The sequence below is a fragment of the Rhinolophus ferrumequinum genome, chromosome 8 (assembly GCF_004115265.2).
Source record: "Rhinolophus ferrumequinum isolate MPI-CBG mRhiFer1 chromosome 8, mRhiFer1_v1.p, whole genome shotgun sequence".
Taxonomy (NCBI): Eukaryota; Metazoa; Chordata; class Mammalia; order Chiroptera; family Rhinolophidae; genus Rhinolophus; species Rhinolophus ferrumequinum.
This window is the reverse complement of record NC_046291.1, coordinates 54066606-54085625: the sequence shown is the minus strand read 5'-3', so window position 1 is coordinate 54085625 and position 19020 is coordinate 54066606. Positions and strand designations below refer to the sequence as shown.

Genomic DNA, 19020 nt, shown 5'->3' with positions numbered 1-19020 from the left:
TTAATGATGTTTCTCATTTCCAAACCCTTTGGTGAATGTAGGTCTAACTTTAGAACTTTAAAATGTATCGTTCCAGAAAAGGAGTTATTTATTCTTTTTAATAATATGCTTTCTTGATATAATTATTTTTCAACTTTTAAAATATCATGCACACAGTTGGTGTTTAATAACATTTTCCCATTATTTTTAGTTTTAAACTTTGATTATGATTGTAGGTTTTCCTTGTCCTATGTCTATTATTGTCAATATTTGTTTAGTATAAGAGAAATTTTTACTGCAAAATGAATGTTAGAGTTCATTTTTACTGATAGGTCTCAGACTAAATTTGAAAACACACAGTGAATTGTATAAACATAATTCAAAGTATTGATTGTTATATGGCCAATTCTCTGTTTGCTGCTGAAGTTATCGGCAATTTCCAGTATTGTTTTTGAAAGGTAGAGATACCTCATTAGATAGGTTATTATTCTTTACTTCTCGTTAAAGCCAATACCAAAGACTCCTGTTATATATTGAATTAATAGCTTCAGAAGATACCTCAGGGTTGCAATCTCAATTTTTCATAGGAATGAAAAGGGGTGTGTGTGTATTAAAAAAGGAATTTTGTACTTTTTTAAAAATCATAAAAATCGTAAGGAGATGTGGAGTGGTAGAAATAACTAGGAAGTAGCAAATCTTGAATTCTATTAGTAGTTTTTTCAATAAAAGGGTGACCTGGCAAGGTAATTCCTTCCTCTGGGCCTATTTCCTCATTTGTAGAATGAGGGAATATAAGATGAATAAGTTTCCTTCTAACATTTGTATTTCTTTAATTATCATAGAGGGTAAGAAAATAGGCAGATTGCAACATTATTTCTATGCTAGCCATTGTTTTAATGCAAAACAGTTTAGTAAAATCGAAACTTCATGTTTTTTATTAAATCAGATAAAATTTAAGATGATTGACTTTCATTTGAAAGGATATATTAAAAAGAGCTCTAGATTCAGTTAACACCCATATGAAAAGAATGAATTAAGTTCCTACTTTGCAACTTGAGTTAATCTTAATATTTTTATGCTAGAGGAATTTAGTTTATTAACACTTTTACTTTTATACACTTTAAAGTTATAAATTACATACTAGGTAAAAACAATCTTACGTATAATTGAATTGAAATGAAAATGACCAATATATCTTTCATCATGTTATTTCTCTGCTAAAAATGTCCCTTGTTCTTAGAGTTATCAATGGAACCAGGTTACTGGAAAAACTGGAAATTTGGGAAACTTACATGTCTCAAAATTGGGGATAACAGTATTACCTAACTGGTATAATTTTTGTGAAAATAAATCAAGATAATCTATATAAAGTGATTAAGTAGTGCTTGGCACATAATAAATAATAAATACTCACCCAGTGTTAGCCATTAATAGAATGAAGATATTTTAAGAGAGGATTTAGATTATATAGTGGTTTATAGATAGGAGGTGAAGGAGGGTGAGACATTTAGAGTGTTCTGTTTGCTATAGAGATCAGATTGAAATTTAAATGTATGTACAGTGTTAGGTTTTAGCCCTCCCCACCACCTCCCATTTCCTCTCCCCTGCTCCACAAAATGGAACATTTATTTTGTTCATCTTATAGCTCTCATATGTCTTACAATAGGTTCCCAAAGCTGCAACCACCCCCCCACCACCACCACCCCACCTCCTTCTCTTTCTTCTTCTCCTTCTCCTCCTGCACCCCATATAAGAATCATATTGATGGATCGTAAATTTATCTAAAATATCATTGATTTCTAAGGCAGTTGCTCAGAGAAACAAAATCTTTATTTTTGATTATTTTAATTTAGAGAATAAATGACAACAATATTTGTCATTGGCTAACTTTTTCTTGTTTTAAGAATTAATTTCGATCATATGTCAAGTATTGCCTAACTTTCTGGAAAATGACTTTTGATTCACAAATATTTTTGAGTATTTGTTGCAGAATGGTTTAATGCTGTCCTTGTTATTTATACCGAAAAAGGACATGTGATACAAAAGCAAAATTTAGGATTTTTTTCCTGGATAATTAAAAATTTTTAAATAAATAATTTTTTTATAAATGTCATGAGCAGAAGACTGGTAGATTATTATTATGGTTTAGGTAGCAGAAATGAAAACAGCCGGATTAGTCCTAAATAATGTTCCTATTTCGGTTATTTTTTTTCTTCATGATGAATCAAAAGATGATGAAGGCACAATTCAATTTAAAGAGGACTTAAGGGAAAATATTAGGTAAAGAAAGAGCTTTACCTAGCAGTGATTTATATGGATGTTCTTGTCCATATTACTCAGGGTAGGATATTGAAAATAATAGTAGATTTTGATTAGGAGGAGACTACAATTCCTTGGCAAAAGGCCAAGGAAAATTTGGTCTGTGATAGATGAGGAAAACGAATCGTTCCTGTATTAAGATTAAGCATGAAGGACAATGAACAAGCAATTATTTAAATGTATTTCAGAGTTTACCTTAAAAGAGAGCGTGAAGTAGTTGACACTTAAACTTAGTGAATTATAAGGATAGAAAACATTTCCTTATGAAGCTAGAAATTTTGTCGGAATTTTGTTCTGGAAGAATTTTGTAAACTTTCTAATTCCTTTTTCTTCAATTTATTTAGATCAGCTGTTCCTTGTATTAGCCTTGCACATGCGGCTTTACAGCATTGATTCTGAGTATAATCCCTGGAGCAAGCTTACGCAGTTAGTAGAAGAGATGAATTCACAGTAAGTATTAGTGAAAGATTGAAGTCAGTTAAAACTGTTTTTGAGAAATGATTAAGTGTAAAAATAAAATTGAAATTCTTTATGATTATGTGAATTTTCCTTATGAAATGCAGAAATATATACTAAAAGTGGAAAACAACTTACCATTATACTTTCTGTAAAAATTGCATAAGAATTCCTACCAAGTGAGAAAATATTTTAAAGCATCCCATTGGTTTTTATGCAGATAAAACATTCAAATGGAGCCACATGATGACTGGTTGTCCCTCCTTTTATGTTAGAATTGATCAGTGGGTTCAGGTAGCCTAAGTCTGATCCCTCCATTGTTAAGTTCCCCACCAGCCTTTCTCCTAATGATTTTTGCAGTCCCTGATGATTGATGCCTAAATCCAGTATTTCATTAGGTGCCGCAAAATAGTAATTAAAAAAACCCAAACCTTCTGATGGACTAGATACTGGATTTGTAGCGTAGATTGCACTGAGAAGCAGTGGAGGAAGCATAGTCTTTCTAGTAAGTGCTGCTGTTAATTGGCTATTTATACAAGAAACAATTAATATTGACTGCTACCTCATACAGAACCTATTCAGATTTAGCCAGCTGTTTCAGTAACATCTGGGAAATGTAAAGAAAATTCAAGGTCATGCTTTTGTTTAGTTATCATGTCTCTTTAATTTTCTTTAATCTGAAGTCATTTCTGATCATTTTTTGTATTTCATGACACTGACTTTTTTTAAGAACTCAGGCCAGTTATTTTGTAGAATTCCCTCAATTTATTTTTGCTTGATACTTCCCTGTGTTTAGATTCAGGTTATAAACTTCTGGCAGAAATACCAGTGTTCTTTTTAGTGCATTATACCAGGAAGCATATGGTATTGATTTGCCTTGTTATTGATAATAACACATCATTTGGCTAATGTGGTAGCTGCTGGGTTTTTCCACTGTAAAGTTATTATTTTATCCTTTGTAATGAGTAAATATCTTGTGGGGAGATACTTTGAGGCTATGAATATATCTTGCTACTTCTCAAAAAATTTTTTATGTGTTCTTTTGTATTTGTTACAAAAATGAGCAAGCTATGAGTATTTTGCATGGTATGGCTCAGGAAAATCCCTTTTGTTGATATTAGCTAGTAATTTTTTTCCCAGCTAGACTTACATACTGAAGGACAAGAATGATATGCAAATAAAGTATTAGAATGCCTAACTCTCTGAGTCTAAAGATGTTCAGCAAATAAAGGTTTTTTTCTTTTTTAAATTCTTTTTTTTTTTTAACTTTTATTTATTTTAAGTGTGTTTTTCCAGGATCCATCAGCTCCAAGTCAAGTAGTTGTTTCAATCTAGTTGTGGGGGGGGCGCAGCTCACACTGGTCCATGTGGGGATCGAACCAGCAACCTTGTTGTTAAGAGCACTTGGCTCTAACCAACTGAGCTAACAGGCCATCCCCAAAAGGTTTCTTAAGTGTAGTATTGGTGAATTAACACTTTAAAGAGCAGGCGTAAGTACCATGATTTCCATAATACTGATTGCTGCGTTGTGTTCTTTTCAAGCTCTAAGATTTAATACCCATTAGAATATTAGTAAATGCTGTGAGCTCTTATCCAGTGCTTGCTTCATGCTAGGTATTTTTGTGCTTTGCATATATAATTTCATTTAATCATCACCGTAATTGTATATACTAGGTATCATTTTATCCCAATTTTTACATATGAGAAACCTGAGGCTTAGAAAAATTAACATGTTCTATGGGGGCACACTGATGTTAAGGAATAGAACTGTCATTGGAATCCATATCTTTCAGATTTCAGCATCTAAGTTCTTAACTATTTATTATCTATGCTTCCTTTCCTAGTACTAAGAGATCTGAGGAATTTCCAGAAAATCTGGTTGATTATTTTCCCCCCAGAATTTACACTCATTTGTATGGCTCATTAGTTCACTAGCTTATAGTACTACAATTGGTTATGATGTTATCTGTGTTTCATATCTGTATAATAGATTTTTAAAAATTAAAGAATCTTTTTTTACTTTCTTTTAATACTTTCCAACATAAAATTCTATATCTAATGACATAGATTTCTCATATATGCTTTTTCCTATAATTCTCATGGAAATTATTTCCTGATTTCCTTTTAATTTCATTGTGTTGATAATTATATGGTTTAAAAATATAATTGGAAAATTAGGCCAATTAACTCTAACTCGCCCATTTCCTCTTATTATTCATAGAGATAATACACAGTTTTTATAATGTAGATTTTAGACTTATCTAAAAACTTAAGGAGCTAGAAACAATTATGTATTTTAAATATTAAGCATTTAAAGGATAGGTATCACAATGATGGTATTAAACACTACTGTCGAAATCTGTGGTTCTCTTTTCTACAGTGGGATGTATCCATTCATTCATTCATTCATTCTGATTATGTGCCTACTTTGTGGCACGAAAGATCTAGTTCTATGTCCTTAGGATGATTGTTTTTATCTAAGTAGCCAACAAACTCCAGGTTACTGTTTTTGTAATTTTTTCTGATTATAAAAAGTCATATTTATTGTACAATATTTAGAATATACAAAAATGTTGAAGAAGAAAATGAAATAATCTGAAATCTAATAATCTATTTGTTATATATAGTTTATTATAATAATGGACTTATGAACCATAAAAATGAGAGCAAATATGAGAGGAAAAATTAATCATATTTTCCAGGGATTCCTGCACTACTGTTAACATTCTGAGATATATTTTTAAGTCTCTTTTTTCTATATATAGATATTATGAGTTTTTAAATACTGTTTTATTCGTACTGTATCAGTTTTAGAATCTGCATTTAAAATGAACACATAACAACCAAATTTCCACATCATTAAAAATTCTTAAATGATGTCCCTAATTTATTCATTTCTGTTATTAATCATTTAAATTTTCTCCTTTTCTACCAAAATATCAGATGATGTGTTAAGCAGTTCTTGACATGTGAGATATAATCTTAGAACTATGAATACCATGAAAGCATATAAATATTTTAGATTTTCAGTTATTTATTTGATAAATATTCCCTAAGTGTCAGGCACTGTCTTACACAGTGTGACACTAGTTTTCAGAAAGATTGTACCTATATAAACTTTCACTGGCAATGTGAGAATGTCCTCATTTCTGTCAGTCTTGAGTATTATCACTCAGAAAACATTTTTGAGGCCTAATTTAATAGACATAAGTTGGGATTCCAAAATAATAGAAATTAATTTCTGGTGAAAACTTCATATAAATATATTTATTAGTTATTTGTGTACACTTTTTGCAAATTATATATTCAGGGCATCTTGTCTATTTTTCTTTATGGCTTAAAATATTAAACCTTATTTCGTTGAAACTTATTCCAAAATATGTTTGCCTTTTAATTTTATAGTTACTTTTCTTGACATAGTAAAGTTTTAAATTTTCAAGTAGCCAAACCCATGAGACCATATATTTCTTATTTTTTCCATTGACTTTCAAACTTAGAGTGCCTATCCCACTAGATATGATGTTTACCTTATAATCGTTATTACATGTGTTTCCTGTCTTAGATTTGTAATATCTACCTATAATCTTTGTAGAGTTTTCTTTTAGTTATCTAGATTTTAAAATATATATGTAATCTACTTGGAATTTATTTTCATCAGTAGTATTGGGTGAAGATTTAAACTTTATTTTCAAGTAACTATATTTTTTCACCAATTTTATATATATATATATGTGTGTATATATATATATATATATAATAAGTGTTTGTATATTATGGTCCTGATTAGGGACTTTCCCCTTTGTTCTATTGACTACAAGCCTATTTCTGTGACAGTACCATGCTGGTTTACTTATTGAGGATATATATATCTGGTTGAATTAGGTTCCACTCATTTCTCCCCTCCACCTCACAATTTTTCTTTACTGTTCTCATCTGTTTATACTTTCAGATTATCTTTAGAATCATTTCTAAACCCTTCCCTTATTATTTCATTGGAGTTATTTTAAACTCATAAATTAATCTGGGAAAAAGAGTTATCTTTATAATACACAATTTCCTCAACTAGGAACATTTCTCATTCTTTTAATTCATTTCTTTGTATCATTCTAGTTTTGTAACATTTTGTTAATTATACATTCTTAATTGTATTTAATGGTTACTAAATTTTTTTTTAAAGATTTTTTTATTGGGGTACAGGACTTTATTGGGGAACAGTGTGTACTTTCAGGACTTTTTTCCAAGTCAAGTTGTTGTCCTTTCAGTCTTAGTTGTGGAGGGCGCAGCTCAGCTCCAGGTCCAGTTGCTGTTGACAGTTGCAGGGGGCGCAGCCCACCATCCCTTGTGAGAATCGAACTGGCAACCTTGTGGTTGAGAGGATGCGCTCCAACCAACTGAGCCATCCGGGAGCTCAGCTGCAGCTCAGCTCAAGGTGCCATGTTCAATCTTAGTTGCAGGGGGCACTGCCCACCGTCCCTTGGAGGGACTTGAGGAATTGAACTGGCAACCTTGTGGTTGAGAGCCCACTGGCCCATGTGGGAATCGAACAGGCAGCCTTCGGAGTCAGGAGCACGGAGCTCTAACCGCCTGAGCCACCGGGCCGGCTCTGGTTGCTAAATTTTTAACGATATATGTATGAATAATCATAATGGAGACTATAATCTTAAGTATAGAGCTTTTCATGCCTGTGGAGATTTAGACTGATTTTAAATAATATTTGAAGGTCACTGCAGTAATAGCAATAAGCAACCAAGTAATAGTAGCAAAAAGTAATCCACTTCTAATTTTGAGAAAGATTACTTCTATTACAAAAATATATGTTGACATATAATGTAATAAAGTAAATGAGAATCTAAAATTCTGTTAGCTCTTTAAGCTTTGCAGTTGCTTATATATCCCTATTTAACAAACTATATTTAATTTATATGGTTGGGGATGCTTTTCCATACCTAAAAGCTCTATATTTTGTTGGTCTTTAGGTTATGATGCAAGAAGTTCTTAAGCCTTTTCGATTTTTGTACAGTAAAGTGGATCGTTGCTTAGGGGTGAGATTGGGCTAGTTTAAATGGATCCATACATTTCCTTTTAATTAAGTATGAGTCTTTTAATCAGCTGTTAGATTTAATGCAGCAATTTGATAATTAAAAATCATCTTTTTTCTAAGGAGTTATTTATTTGTTTATTTATTTATTTTTATTGGGGAATATTGGGGAACAGTGTGTTTCCAGGGCCCATCAGCTCCAAGTCACTGTCCTTCAATCTGGTTGTGGAGGGTGCAGCTCAGCTTCAAGTCCAGTCGCCGTTTTCAGTCTTTAGTTACAGGGGGTGCAGCCCACCATCCCATGTGGGAATTGAACCAGCAACCTTGTTGTTGAGAGTTCGTGCTCTAACCAACTGAGCCATCCAGCAGCCCGTCTGGAACCTCAGCAGCAACTTCTTGTCTTCAATCTAGTTGTGGAGGGCGCAGCTCAGTTCCAAGTCCAGTCGCTGTTTTCAATCTTTAGTTGCAGGGGACACAGCCCACCATCCCATGTGGGAATTGAACTGGCAACCTTGTCGTTGAGAGCTCGCACACTAACCAACTGAACCATCTGGCCTCCCCTCCAGAAACTCAGTGGCAGCTCCTAGTCTTCAATCTAGTTGTGGAGGGCGCAGCTCCCTGGCCCACTTGGGAATCGAACCAGCAACCCTGTTGTTCAGAGCTCGCGCTCTAACCACCTGAGCCATCCAGCTGCCCCATATCTGTTCTTTTTTATAATGTGAACATTTACTCTTGAGTCCTAAGTTTGTGAATGCAAGTATCACCCCATTTGTAGTAAAATTAATTCCCTTAAATTCCATTTAATGCTTCATTTGATTTCTGTTATGTAAGAGATCAGAAAGACTCATAATCAAGTTAATGTATGCCAGTTGTTCACTTTAGTAAGACTTAATGCAATTTCTAAATAATTTTTTCATGTAAGGAAAAGTCAAAGAAATATATGAGTCTAAAAGATTATATGTTTAGGTTAAAAATATGGCCTCTGGCTTTTTCTTTTGAGATTTCTCAGTTGCTTATGAAAGTTTGATTTCTGTTCCATAGACATATATGTGAAATATAAAATGAATTAGAAAGAAAGGATGTATAATACCTGTTTAAAGTGATTATGCATTTTTCTTTCAGGCTGGGAAATGAAGAACAGCCTGAGGTTCCAATTCTTTATCATGATGTCACATCCCTTCTGCTCATCCAGATCTTAATGATGCCACAACCCCTACGCAAAGGTAAGGCACATCTTAGATTATGTAGCATAGATAATGAATTTTCTAAAATCCGTTGGGACAAATACAGTATTCAGTCTGATGGAATTGTTTAGAAGTAAATAACATTTTTTTTCTACTATTAGTATATAGCAATCATATCTATATGTATGTATTTGTACGTATATCTACAGCTACACGTAGGGGTGTGTGTGTGTGTGTGTGTGTGTGTGTGTGTGTGTGTGTGTGAGACAATGAAATAATTTCTTTTACCTTATGGGTCTATTCTTTTTAGCTTTTTAGTCCATAATGAGATGAAGACATGGGAAAATCACTCTGAAAACCTTTGTTTTAAAAAATTAAAGTGAAAATACGAAAATGTGAAAAATAGAGCAAACTGTCAGCCTTAATGCCTCCACAATATCTACATGCATACATATTTTGATCATAGAGTTATTCAAATATGATGTCCCATCATGTTAAATTAGTGTTAATGTCATGGTACTCTGATATTAACAGCATTAATACTATATTAGCAACATTTTAATTATTGCTCCATAATCTATAGTTTTCATTTGAAAACATTTAAAATATTTTTTCAAAGAATTAACTCTTCTCCTTTGGTGGAAAACAATATTTCTACTTTGTTTTGTTTTTGTGTGCTATTGTAAGTTACACTAGAAAGAATATCTGTGGTTGTATAAAGGCCTCGTTACTAGGGAGGATATTCTCTGTGTGTACTTCAACTTGATCTTTTGATAAAACTTTTTATCTAAGGATATGAAATGATTATTTTAAATATAGGTAAATTCATATTTCATTGAAATTATGATACTCTGTAAAGAATTAAGTAATGTCATTAATAAATAGGCATAATATTTATACTAGCACTGCAAATTTTGTATTAATGTTTTTAATTATAAAATTTACAGAACGTAAAATTCACCATTTTAACAATTTGAAAATGTACAGTACATTTACCGTGTTGTACAACCATCACACTTATCTAAATCCAGATGTTTTCATCAGCCCAAAAGAAGCGTTGTACCCATTAAACAGTCACTGCCCATTTCCTTCTTCCCCTAACCCTTGGTAACCACTAATCTACTTTCTGTCTCTATGGATTTGCCTATACTGAATAATACGTATTAATAAAATTATACAACATGTGGCCTTTCGTATCTGGCTCCTTTTGCTTAGCATAACATTTTCAAAGTTCATCCCTATTATAGTATATGTCATAATTCATTCCTCTTTATGGCTGAGTAATATTCCGTTATAGGAATATACCACATTTTGTTTATCTGTTCTTCAGTTGATGGACATTTGGATTGTTTCCACCTTTTGGCTGCTGGGAGTAGTGCTGCTGTGAACATTTCGTGTATAGGTTCTTGTGTGAACACCTGTTTTCAATTTTTTTGGGTACACATCTAAAAGTGGAATTACGGGATCATGGTAATTCAGTGTTTAACTTCTTAAGGAACTGCCAAACTTCAGATATTGTTGAATGTACTTTTGGGGGGTTTGGCTATGTGCATGAATTTCATCATTTATTTTGAAGACTTTAAAATATGAACCTGTCAAATGGCCTATTGAAGTTAATCTCTTTGCAAAATTAGTTATAAATTCTTCAGTTTTTTTTGTGTTAGTTTGGTTAGTTTTCCTTAGTTTAGGAAAATGGTTGCTTTGGAGTTATGCTGGTTTACCCTGACTGTGCTTTTCTAATTATATTAGTAGTATTACATTTTGAAATATTAAAAAAATTACTTTGTTTTATAATGTCTTAAAAATAGTTAAGTATTTTATTAAACTATACATTTACTTATAAGCATAATTATTACATAAACCTGAAAAGCTAAAAGTAAAGGAAACTTGATATATACAAGTAGTTTTATTTCTATAATCAATATTTATCTTAAAAGAAAAATATTTCAGTTAATATTAAAGGACCTATTGTTTATTTGTCTGAGAGCTATAGCTGGTACATCTTCCTCCTTATCAGATAACTGTTGGTGCTAGGTTTCAACAGAGAGTGAAGCTAATGCTGAAAGGGCATGTAATACATTGAATTAACTGAACCTAGTAAATTTAATTCAGTAGAAACATAACATAAAATTGTTTACTAAAATATGAGTCAAGAAAATTGATCTACTTAATTTAATAATGATTAAATGCATAGAATTGATTCAAGAAAATATCTTATGTAAAAATTTATAATACTGTTAGTAACTATACCTTAAAATAATATTTAAAAAGTGTTTGGTGGACAGGTTTAATCAGCAAATGTTTATTTGGTACTTAGTTGTAAAAGTCATTAAAGATGAATAAAACATGAAGTTTGCCCTTGGGAAACCAGAGGGCTAAGTATTTAGCAGTGATTAACTTTAGTTAGAATTACTTTTAAAAATCTGTGACTTATATTATTTCTTAAAACTTCATGATACTTCAAGATTGGGTTATCTGTATTGTTTTTGTAAAACAGCTTCAAGCACATTGTATAATATGTTGCTCGCTGTCATTATATTAATGAATTCCTTTTGCAATTTAGGACCAGAAAAATAATTGGCACTTATTAAAATTTTTTAGTCTGTTACACATTGAGAACTGGGTAGATAGCTTGGAGCTTTGTATTTAACTAGATGGAGAGGTTTATTTAATTGCTAGGAAGTTCAAAACTCAATTATATTAATTTAATTTCCCGCAGACAGCTTTCTTTGGAAGGTTGGGAAGTTACAGATAGGGAGATAGAGTTGTTAATAAAAATTTCCTTTTCTAACCCCCTATTAATGTAAGGGTTAACAATTGGTGATCTTTGTTGTATCTGTGTTTTTATTGTAAGCTGTTTTTAGTGTCAGACTATGTATTTGTGTACCTACTAGTTGTTGTTTATTATTAGAAGAGGAAAGAAAAGTGAAAGAAATATTGGGGGTGCCAAAAAATGTATACACATTTTAAGAGATGTTATCTATGCTTAAGCAGTAGTTCAGCATAATCGGAAGTGTGTGGACACTTTGAGTACCCCTTGTAATTGCAGAAGTCAAACGTGACTTGTATTCATCTTTTGGTATTGATATATGTTGAGTATTACAGTTTAATACAGTTTTTTTCCTTTCTTAAAATGTGTATGCTTTTTTTTGGCACCCTCTGTATTACTTATTTGTATGTGCTAGAATGTTAAATGCTTCCTATGATTTTATCTGAAGGTGATGCAGAAACCTACTGTGTTTCCCTGAAAATAAGACCCGATCTTATATAAGACCTGGTATTGTATTATGCTATGTTATGTCATGTCATGTCATGTATCATATATGACCAGGTGCTATATTAATTTTTGCTCCAAAAGACGCATTAGAGCTGATGGTCCGGCTAGGTCTTATTTTCGGGGAAACACGGTACCTTAAGCTTTTTAACGTTTAGCACTTTTTTATACCAATTTTCTCATCAGAAGATTGAGTTAATATAGTAAAGACGAGTGTTTATTTTCTTTGATCTCTTTTCAGGTCCTGTGTCTTATGTATCATAATATCTATCACATCACTGCCTCCAAGAATAAGCTTGAAAGTAACTTTTGATACATCACTATTTTCAGGTGTTCATGTTTAGTGCTTTTGTAACTTAGGATCAGGTTTGGCTGTATATGACAGAGAAGAAACCCCAAATAAAACAGTAACTTAAGTAAGACAGAAGTTTATTTTTCTTTCGTGTAGAATGAAGACTGAAGGTAGTAGGTAGGTTGGTTAGGTCCTGCTTTACAGCATCACATTCCTGCTCGCGTTCCAAGCCGGTTGCTGGAGTTCAGTCATCACAGTCTGTTTAAGGCAACAGGATCTTGAGTTGAGGAAGAAACTTCACCCTCTCTTTTAAGAAGCCCTCTTGGAAGTTCCACACAAAACGTTTCCTTGGCTAAAATTCTTTTTTTTTGAAATTCCAGGATTTAAAACATAAAATCGTCATATTTTTTAGGAAGGTTTAATTACTCAGGTTTGGATCATGCTGATGTTTTTTCCCACCCCTCTGTCATTGAGGAGCTTCTTGATTCTGTTGAATCGTGCTTTACAGGATAGAGATTCCAGGGTTCTCCAGAACATCTGGTACTGGTGATTATAGACTAGCTTATGTTTCCAGGATCCCATAAACAGTGCTGATCTATGAAAGAGAGGTAGAAGGGTGCTTATTATTTCTCATTCTATGTATGTATGTATTCATGTATTTGTTTAATTTATTGAGTTGTCATTAGTAAGTAAAATTATACAGGTTTCAAGTGTACATTTCTATAATACATCATCTATATATTGCATTGTGTGTACAACACCCAGACTCAGTTCTCCTTCCATCACCATATGTTTGAACCCCTTTACCCTCTTCTACCACCACCACTTCTTTCCTTACACTGTGGTAGCCATTAAACTGTTGTCTTTGTCTATGAGTTTTTGTTTCTTTGTTGCTTTCAGTTTTGTAGCCCACATATGTGTGAAATCATGGTTTTCAACTTTTTCTGCCTGACTTATTTCACTTAGCATGATAATCTCAGGATCCATCCATGTTGTCGCAAATAGCAGTATTGCATCTTTTTTTATGGCTGAGTAATATTCCATTGTGTATATGTACCAAATCTTATTTATCCAGTTATCTGTCGAAGGACACTGGTTGTTTCCATGTCTTGGCCACCGAGAGTAATGTTGCAATGAAAATAGGGGTACATATATCTTTACAGATAAATGTTTTTAGATTTTTTTGGGTAGATACCCAGAAGAGGGATTGTTATGTCATATGGTAATTCTATTCTTAATTTTTTGAGAAACCTCCACATTGCCTTCCATAGCAGCTGCACCAATCTGCGTTCCCACCAACAGTATACGAAGCTTCCTCTTTCTCCACAGCCTCTCCAAAACTTGTTATTATTTATGTTGTTGATGATAGCCATTCTAACAGTTGTGAGGTAGTATCTCTTTGTGGTTTTGATTTGCATTTCCCTAATAGCTAGTGAAGTTGAGCATTTTTTCGTGTATCTGTTGCCCATTTGTATGTCATCTTGGGAAAAGTGTCTGTTCAGGTCCTCTGCCCATTTTTAATTGAGTTATTTGTTTTTTGTTTTTTTTTTTCACTTTAAGAAAGGCAGCATTTCAGTTTTGCTTTCTTACAAGCGAAGGCTTTAAAAATAAGCTGTTTATTTTAGAGTATCTCAAGCATTTATAACAGTAAAGAGCAGAGGTTAATGAACCTCATGTACCCACCAATTATCAACTCATGGCCAGTCTTGTTTATTGATACCCTCATCTATTCCATCTTCCCCCCACCCCCACCCCTATGTTATTTTGAAGCAAATCCCAGACATCGTATCATTTTGTCCATGTAGTCGTTAGGATGTATCTCTAAAAAATAAAGATTATTTCAACAACCATAACCATAATACTATTAACCCATGTAAAAATGGACTATTTTGCCTTAATATTATTAAATGTCCAGTCAGTTTTCAGTTTGTGTAGTTGCTTCTTGCACATGATTTGTTACAGTTGGTTTGTTTGATTTAGGATCCAAAAAAGGTGCACACATTGGATTTTGTTATTTCTCTTTTAAATCTATGTTTCCTCCCTCCACTCTCCCCATTTACATTTTATTTGTTGAAGAATCTGGGCCTTTTGTCTGTTTTTCACTGATTGTATCCCCACTGTGTCATTTAATAACATGTTCTTCTGTTCCTGTGTGTTTCCTACAAATGGGTCTAGACAACTGGATTCAGTTTTTTAATTTTTTTTTCTTTTTGGAAAAATACTTTCATCAGGAGACAATTTCCAATTGTCTCTCTTTTTGTGACTATAGAGGCTATGATGATTCCCTATACTTATTTTTTAATTATTTCACTTGTTAGTCAGAATTCTTATAAAGCAATTTTTTCTCATTAACTGTTTACCCAGTGGCAGAGTTGCTATAGGAAAGGCAGTTTAAATGCTTGATATTTTTATTAACCAGTTTTCAGAAGAGTGAGTGTTTTATAAGCATCCTCCAAAGATGCTTATTTTCGTATTATGAATTCATGGATTTTTAACAAATTTGATGTCTTTTAGTTGCAGTGTAGAATAACTCTTTAGACACTTGTGTTTGGTTCTTGTTGTCTTGTGTGTGTCCTGTTGATAAGACCCCAGTAGTCTTTGACAGCTTCTTCAGACCAAGGCTTTTTAATTTGTGGTTTAAGAGTTCATTAGTTGCCTTCAAGGAATCCATGAATCTCTTAAAATGATATTTTGTATTTATATGTACATTTTTTTTTCTGGAAGTTCTATATCTCTTAGTAGATTTTGTAAAGAATCTTGGCCCCAAACAATGAGTTATTTATAAATTCTCCTGAGGACTCCTGGCCACAGACAAATAAATAGTTATATAATAAGGAATATCGGTAAGGAAATGCTTTTGAGTAGTTGTAGAGTCAGAAGCAGATTATAGTGGGATAAGAAAGAGAGGGAGATGAGAGAACAGAGATAATGAGCAGAGAGAATTATCAAGAATTAATGTGGGGAGAGAGCAGAAGCTACATGTGGACATACATCTAGGGGTTATTTTTTTGTTTTCTTTTTAAGATAGAGTTTTGAACATGTTTAAATATTTACCATTTCTCCATTATTCACTTAATAACTCCTGGTGGTCCTTTGCTTTGAATGTACTCATTCCTGGAAGCCTTTCTCTTGGATGTCCTTTGTCTCTTTCTCATAATAACTTGTCTATAGTTCTATTTTGACACTTGTCTCATTGTCATAATAGTGGATTTTCTTCAATATCTCCCTCTTTAGACTATCAGTTCCTCCAAGACTAGCAGTATCTCGTGTTTCTTCAGTGCCTACTGGTACATAATATGATGGTCAGTAAATATTTGTGGAGTGGATGTGTCAAATGTCCAAATTGCTGGTAAATTGCTTTCTATTTTGAAATTCAGGAAAGCTATTGTTTTTGTTTGAACCTTTATATCTTATATTATCACTTCTATATAATGTTCGTTGAAAATGTTTGCAGTTTATTAGACCCAAACCTCAATTGTTCTGAAGTGTACCCAAGGAAACAGCCTTAACTACCTTATTAGTTGTTAGATGGATTGGGATCTTTTCTCAGTTCTGTGTTAAGTCAAAGAAAGTGTTACTAAACTGAGTTCTTCACTCATCAAAGAGAAAGTAGACTTGAGCTTATCACACGAAAAAGGACATCACAAATTGGATGTGATGTGTACAAAGTGCTTTATGGAAGCAGTGGAATAGTTTATTTTTTTTTTTACAAAAATTTTTCTTGGTAATTTTAGAAAAAGAATAAAATATCTGATACTATCTTCAGATGATGTCTTGTTTGCTTGCATGATTTTCCTCTTTAGAGTTTTGTTATTTTACATATGCTCTACCATGTCCTAAAAGAAACTTGAAGCATTCTAAAACAGTTTATGGGAAAAGAACTCATGTAAGCATCTGACTCTTGGATTACTCTTGTGAAACCTGGCACACATGCCATTACATAGAGTGGTTACTCATTAAATATTGTCTGATTTTTGAAAATTTCCCATTGTGTTTTCATGCTTTACTAACTGAAGAAAATATGGTTTACTCGGATTTTGTTGGTATCATTCCAGAATCAAGCTGTTGTTTCAGTTAATGTCAATATCTTTGAACTATTCCTGTTTTAGGATTTTATCTTGTGAAGAAAAATCATAAATATAGACAAAAATTTGCATATGATATCTATTTAAAAAGTTAAATTCATGAGTTATGTTTCAAATTCTTAAAAATGATGAATTACTATAAAAATCATGACTTCATCTTCTGAAATAGTGTAATGGAGATGTGGCATTTATTTAGTAGTTTAATCTCAGAGCAATTTAGAATAGGAATTAAAGAATGTAGTTTTCACTTGTGATTCTAAGGAAAAATTCACTTTTTAAAGAGCTCAGGCTAATATTTCTACCTCACCAAACACTTGTATCTTATTAGGTCAATAGGAGCAAGCTTTTATTTTGAGCAGAATTGAAAGTACCATGTCTCCCTGCCCCCCCTTTTCCTATCATGCTATACCACTATAAAACTTAAAATCTGTGTTGTTCAAAGTCTCTTTGCGTCTAAGGCATTTCAAATAAGTATTGATATCTTTGTTTACCCTCAGGTATTTTGATAGTGGATTTTTTTTTTTTTAAAGCACATTGAGAGTAGATATTCAATCCTTTTTCTCCTTTTTAAATTTTGATAATTGTGTTTGAAGGGCTTTGCTCTCTATTGCAACCTTGGACGATAACAACCTGTTGATCTAATATACCCTTCATCTGAGTGCTTTCTTGTTTTTTTTTTTCTAAGTCGATTTTACACATGGTAAGCATTCAATAAATAAATATTTGTTAAATGAATGAGAGAAAGCGAGAACTTAAGCTTAAGCTGTGATTTAAACTGCCAGTTTAAATATTTTAAAAATGGTGATAAGGCAAATTGACTGAAAATAGAAATTAGTTTGTACTTTGCTACAAAAAGCTAAAATTGTTTACAGTAGCTGTCATTCTTCAAATGCATTATTTCTTTTTAATTAAAAATAATTTATGTAGTTTACAAGAAGAAGCTATATGTGAATGATGTTTCTAGGCCGCATAAATGACTTCCTGGTTAAGATTATTTTGTTTGTGCTTAGTAGACAAATTGTATAATTTTCATCATTGTGTTAAAACATTTTATTAAGTCATGAAGTACTTTTCTTGACTTTGGTGATACCGTTCTTTTCTGGTTTTCCTCGTCTATTTTTCTACTAATTTTCAAGGCTCTTTTACATTCACCTTCGCCTGTCACCACTCTTTAGGTTGTTCCTTAGTTCCTGTCCCCTTCTCAATTTTATCTTCTTCTCCATAGCTTCATCTGTACCTATTCTTAATGAGTCTCAAATCTCTAGCTCCACTCCTTCATGAGCTGCAGGCCCAAATTCCTACACATGCTTCAGACTCAACGTATATAATATTCATTTTTTTTCCATCCAAACTTGCTCTCTTCTTGTTTTCCATCTTAACGTTTTCCATTTTAGTCAGTGTTACTACTATGTACTCTTTGTACAGTGAGAGATTGCCATCATCCTCTACCTCCACCAAATCTTACAATTTCTATTATCTAAATATTTCTCTGATTTGACCCATTCTCTCCTTCATCATTACTTTTCCTTAGTTCAGGCCATCTAATTTCTCAATATAGTACTTCTGCTATCTGCTGATCGGTGTTCTTGCCTCTAGTCTTGTCTTGTTTCAGTCCCTTCCTCCTAATAAGCAGCAGTGAATATTTTAGAATGCAAATCTAATATCACCGTCCTGCTTAAAATACTTTGGTGGCTTTTCGTTGCCTAGTCTAGGTGCTATAAATCAAATACCTATAGATATCAAACAGGTAATATAAATAGTAATATTAATAAAAACAGGTATTTACTAATTGCTGTTGCCAATCAGTATTTTAAGCATTTAAGTGTTTAAAACTTATTTCACTTAATCTCTTTAAGGTAGGCGATATCCCCATTTAACAGATGAAGAATATAGGAAGCACAGAGTGTTTAACTAACTTGCCTAAGATCAGAAGGGTCAGAATTCAAATCTAGACAATTTGGCTTCATAGCCTAAATTCATAACAATAATTTATATACTGACTCCTTGTGAAATAGTCTTTGGTTTGATATAATTGGGAGTGGGAGACTGTGACAAACTAGAGAATGTATACTTCGCCAAGAGTCCAGTTACTACTCAGCTCCAGGTAATTCTTGGCATGTAAAAATGTGGGCCCAGTATTGCCATATCTTCCTGTTTTCCAAAAGTAAGTGGGATTCTGGACTTTTACAAGAAATATCCTGTTTTTAAATGTCAGTAACAAAAAGTAAAACAGGGTAAAGGCAAACCAAACATCTCTGCAGGCTGCATTCAGACAGGTAGACGACAGTTTGCAACCGTTGGTCTTAACATAGAGTACTTTTCTATTTAAGCTCTTTTTTTTTTTTTTTTTAAGATTTTATTGGGGAAGGGGAACAGGATTTTACTTGGGAACA

At 32.7% G+C, this 19020-nt stretch overlaps 1 protein-coding gene across 6 annotated transcripts in view; it reads left to right on the top strand.

The window, feature by feature from the left end:
- Positions 1 to 19020, top strand: part of UBR3 (ubiquitin protein ligase E3 component n-recognin 3) — a 170511-nt gene that overhangs the window by 126260 nt on the left and 25231 nt on the right. For all 6 annotated transcript variants that reach the window (XM_033111956.1, XM_033111955.1, XM_033111960.1 and 3 more), the window contains 2 exons: positions 2643 to 2748; positions 8915 to 9015. In XM_033111956.1, coding sequence (XP_032967847.1) covers positions 2643 to 2748; positions 8915 to 9015 — 207 coding nt within the window. The remainder of the gene's footprint in view (positions 1 to 2642; positions 2749 to 8914; positions 9016 to 19020) is intronic.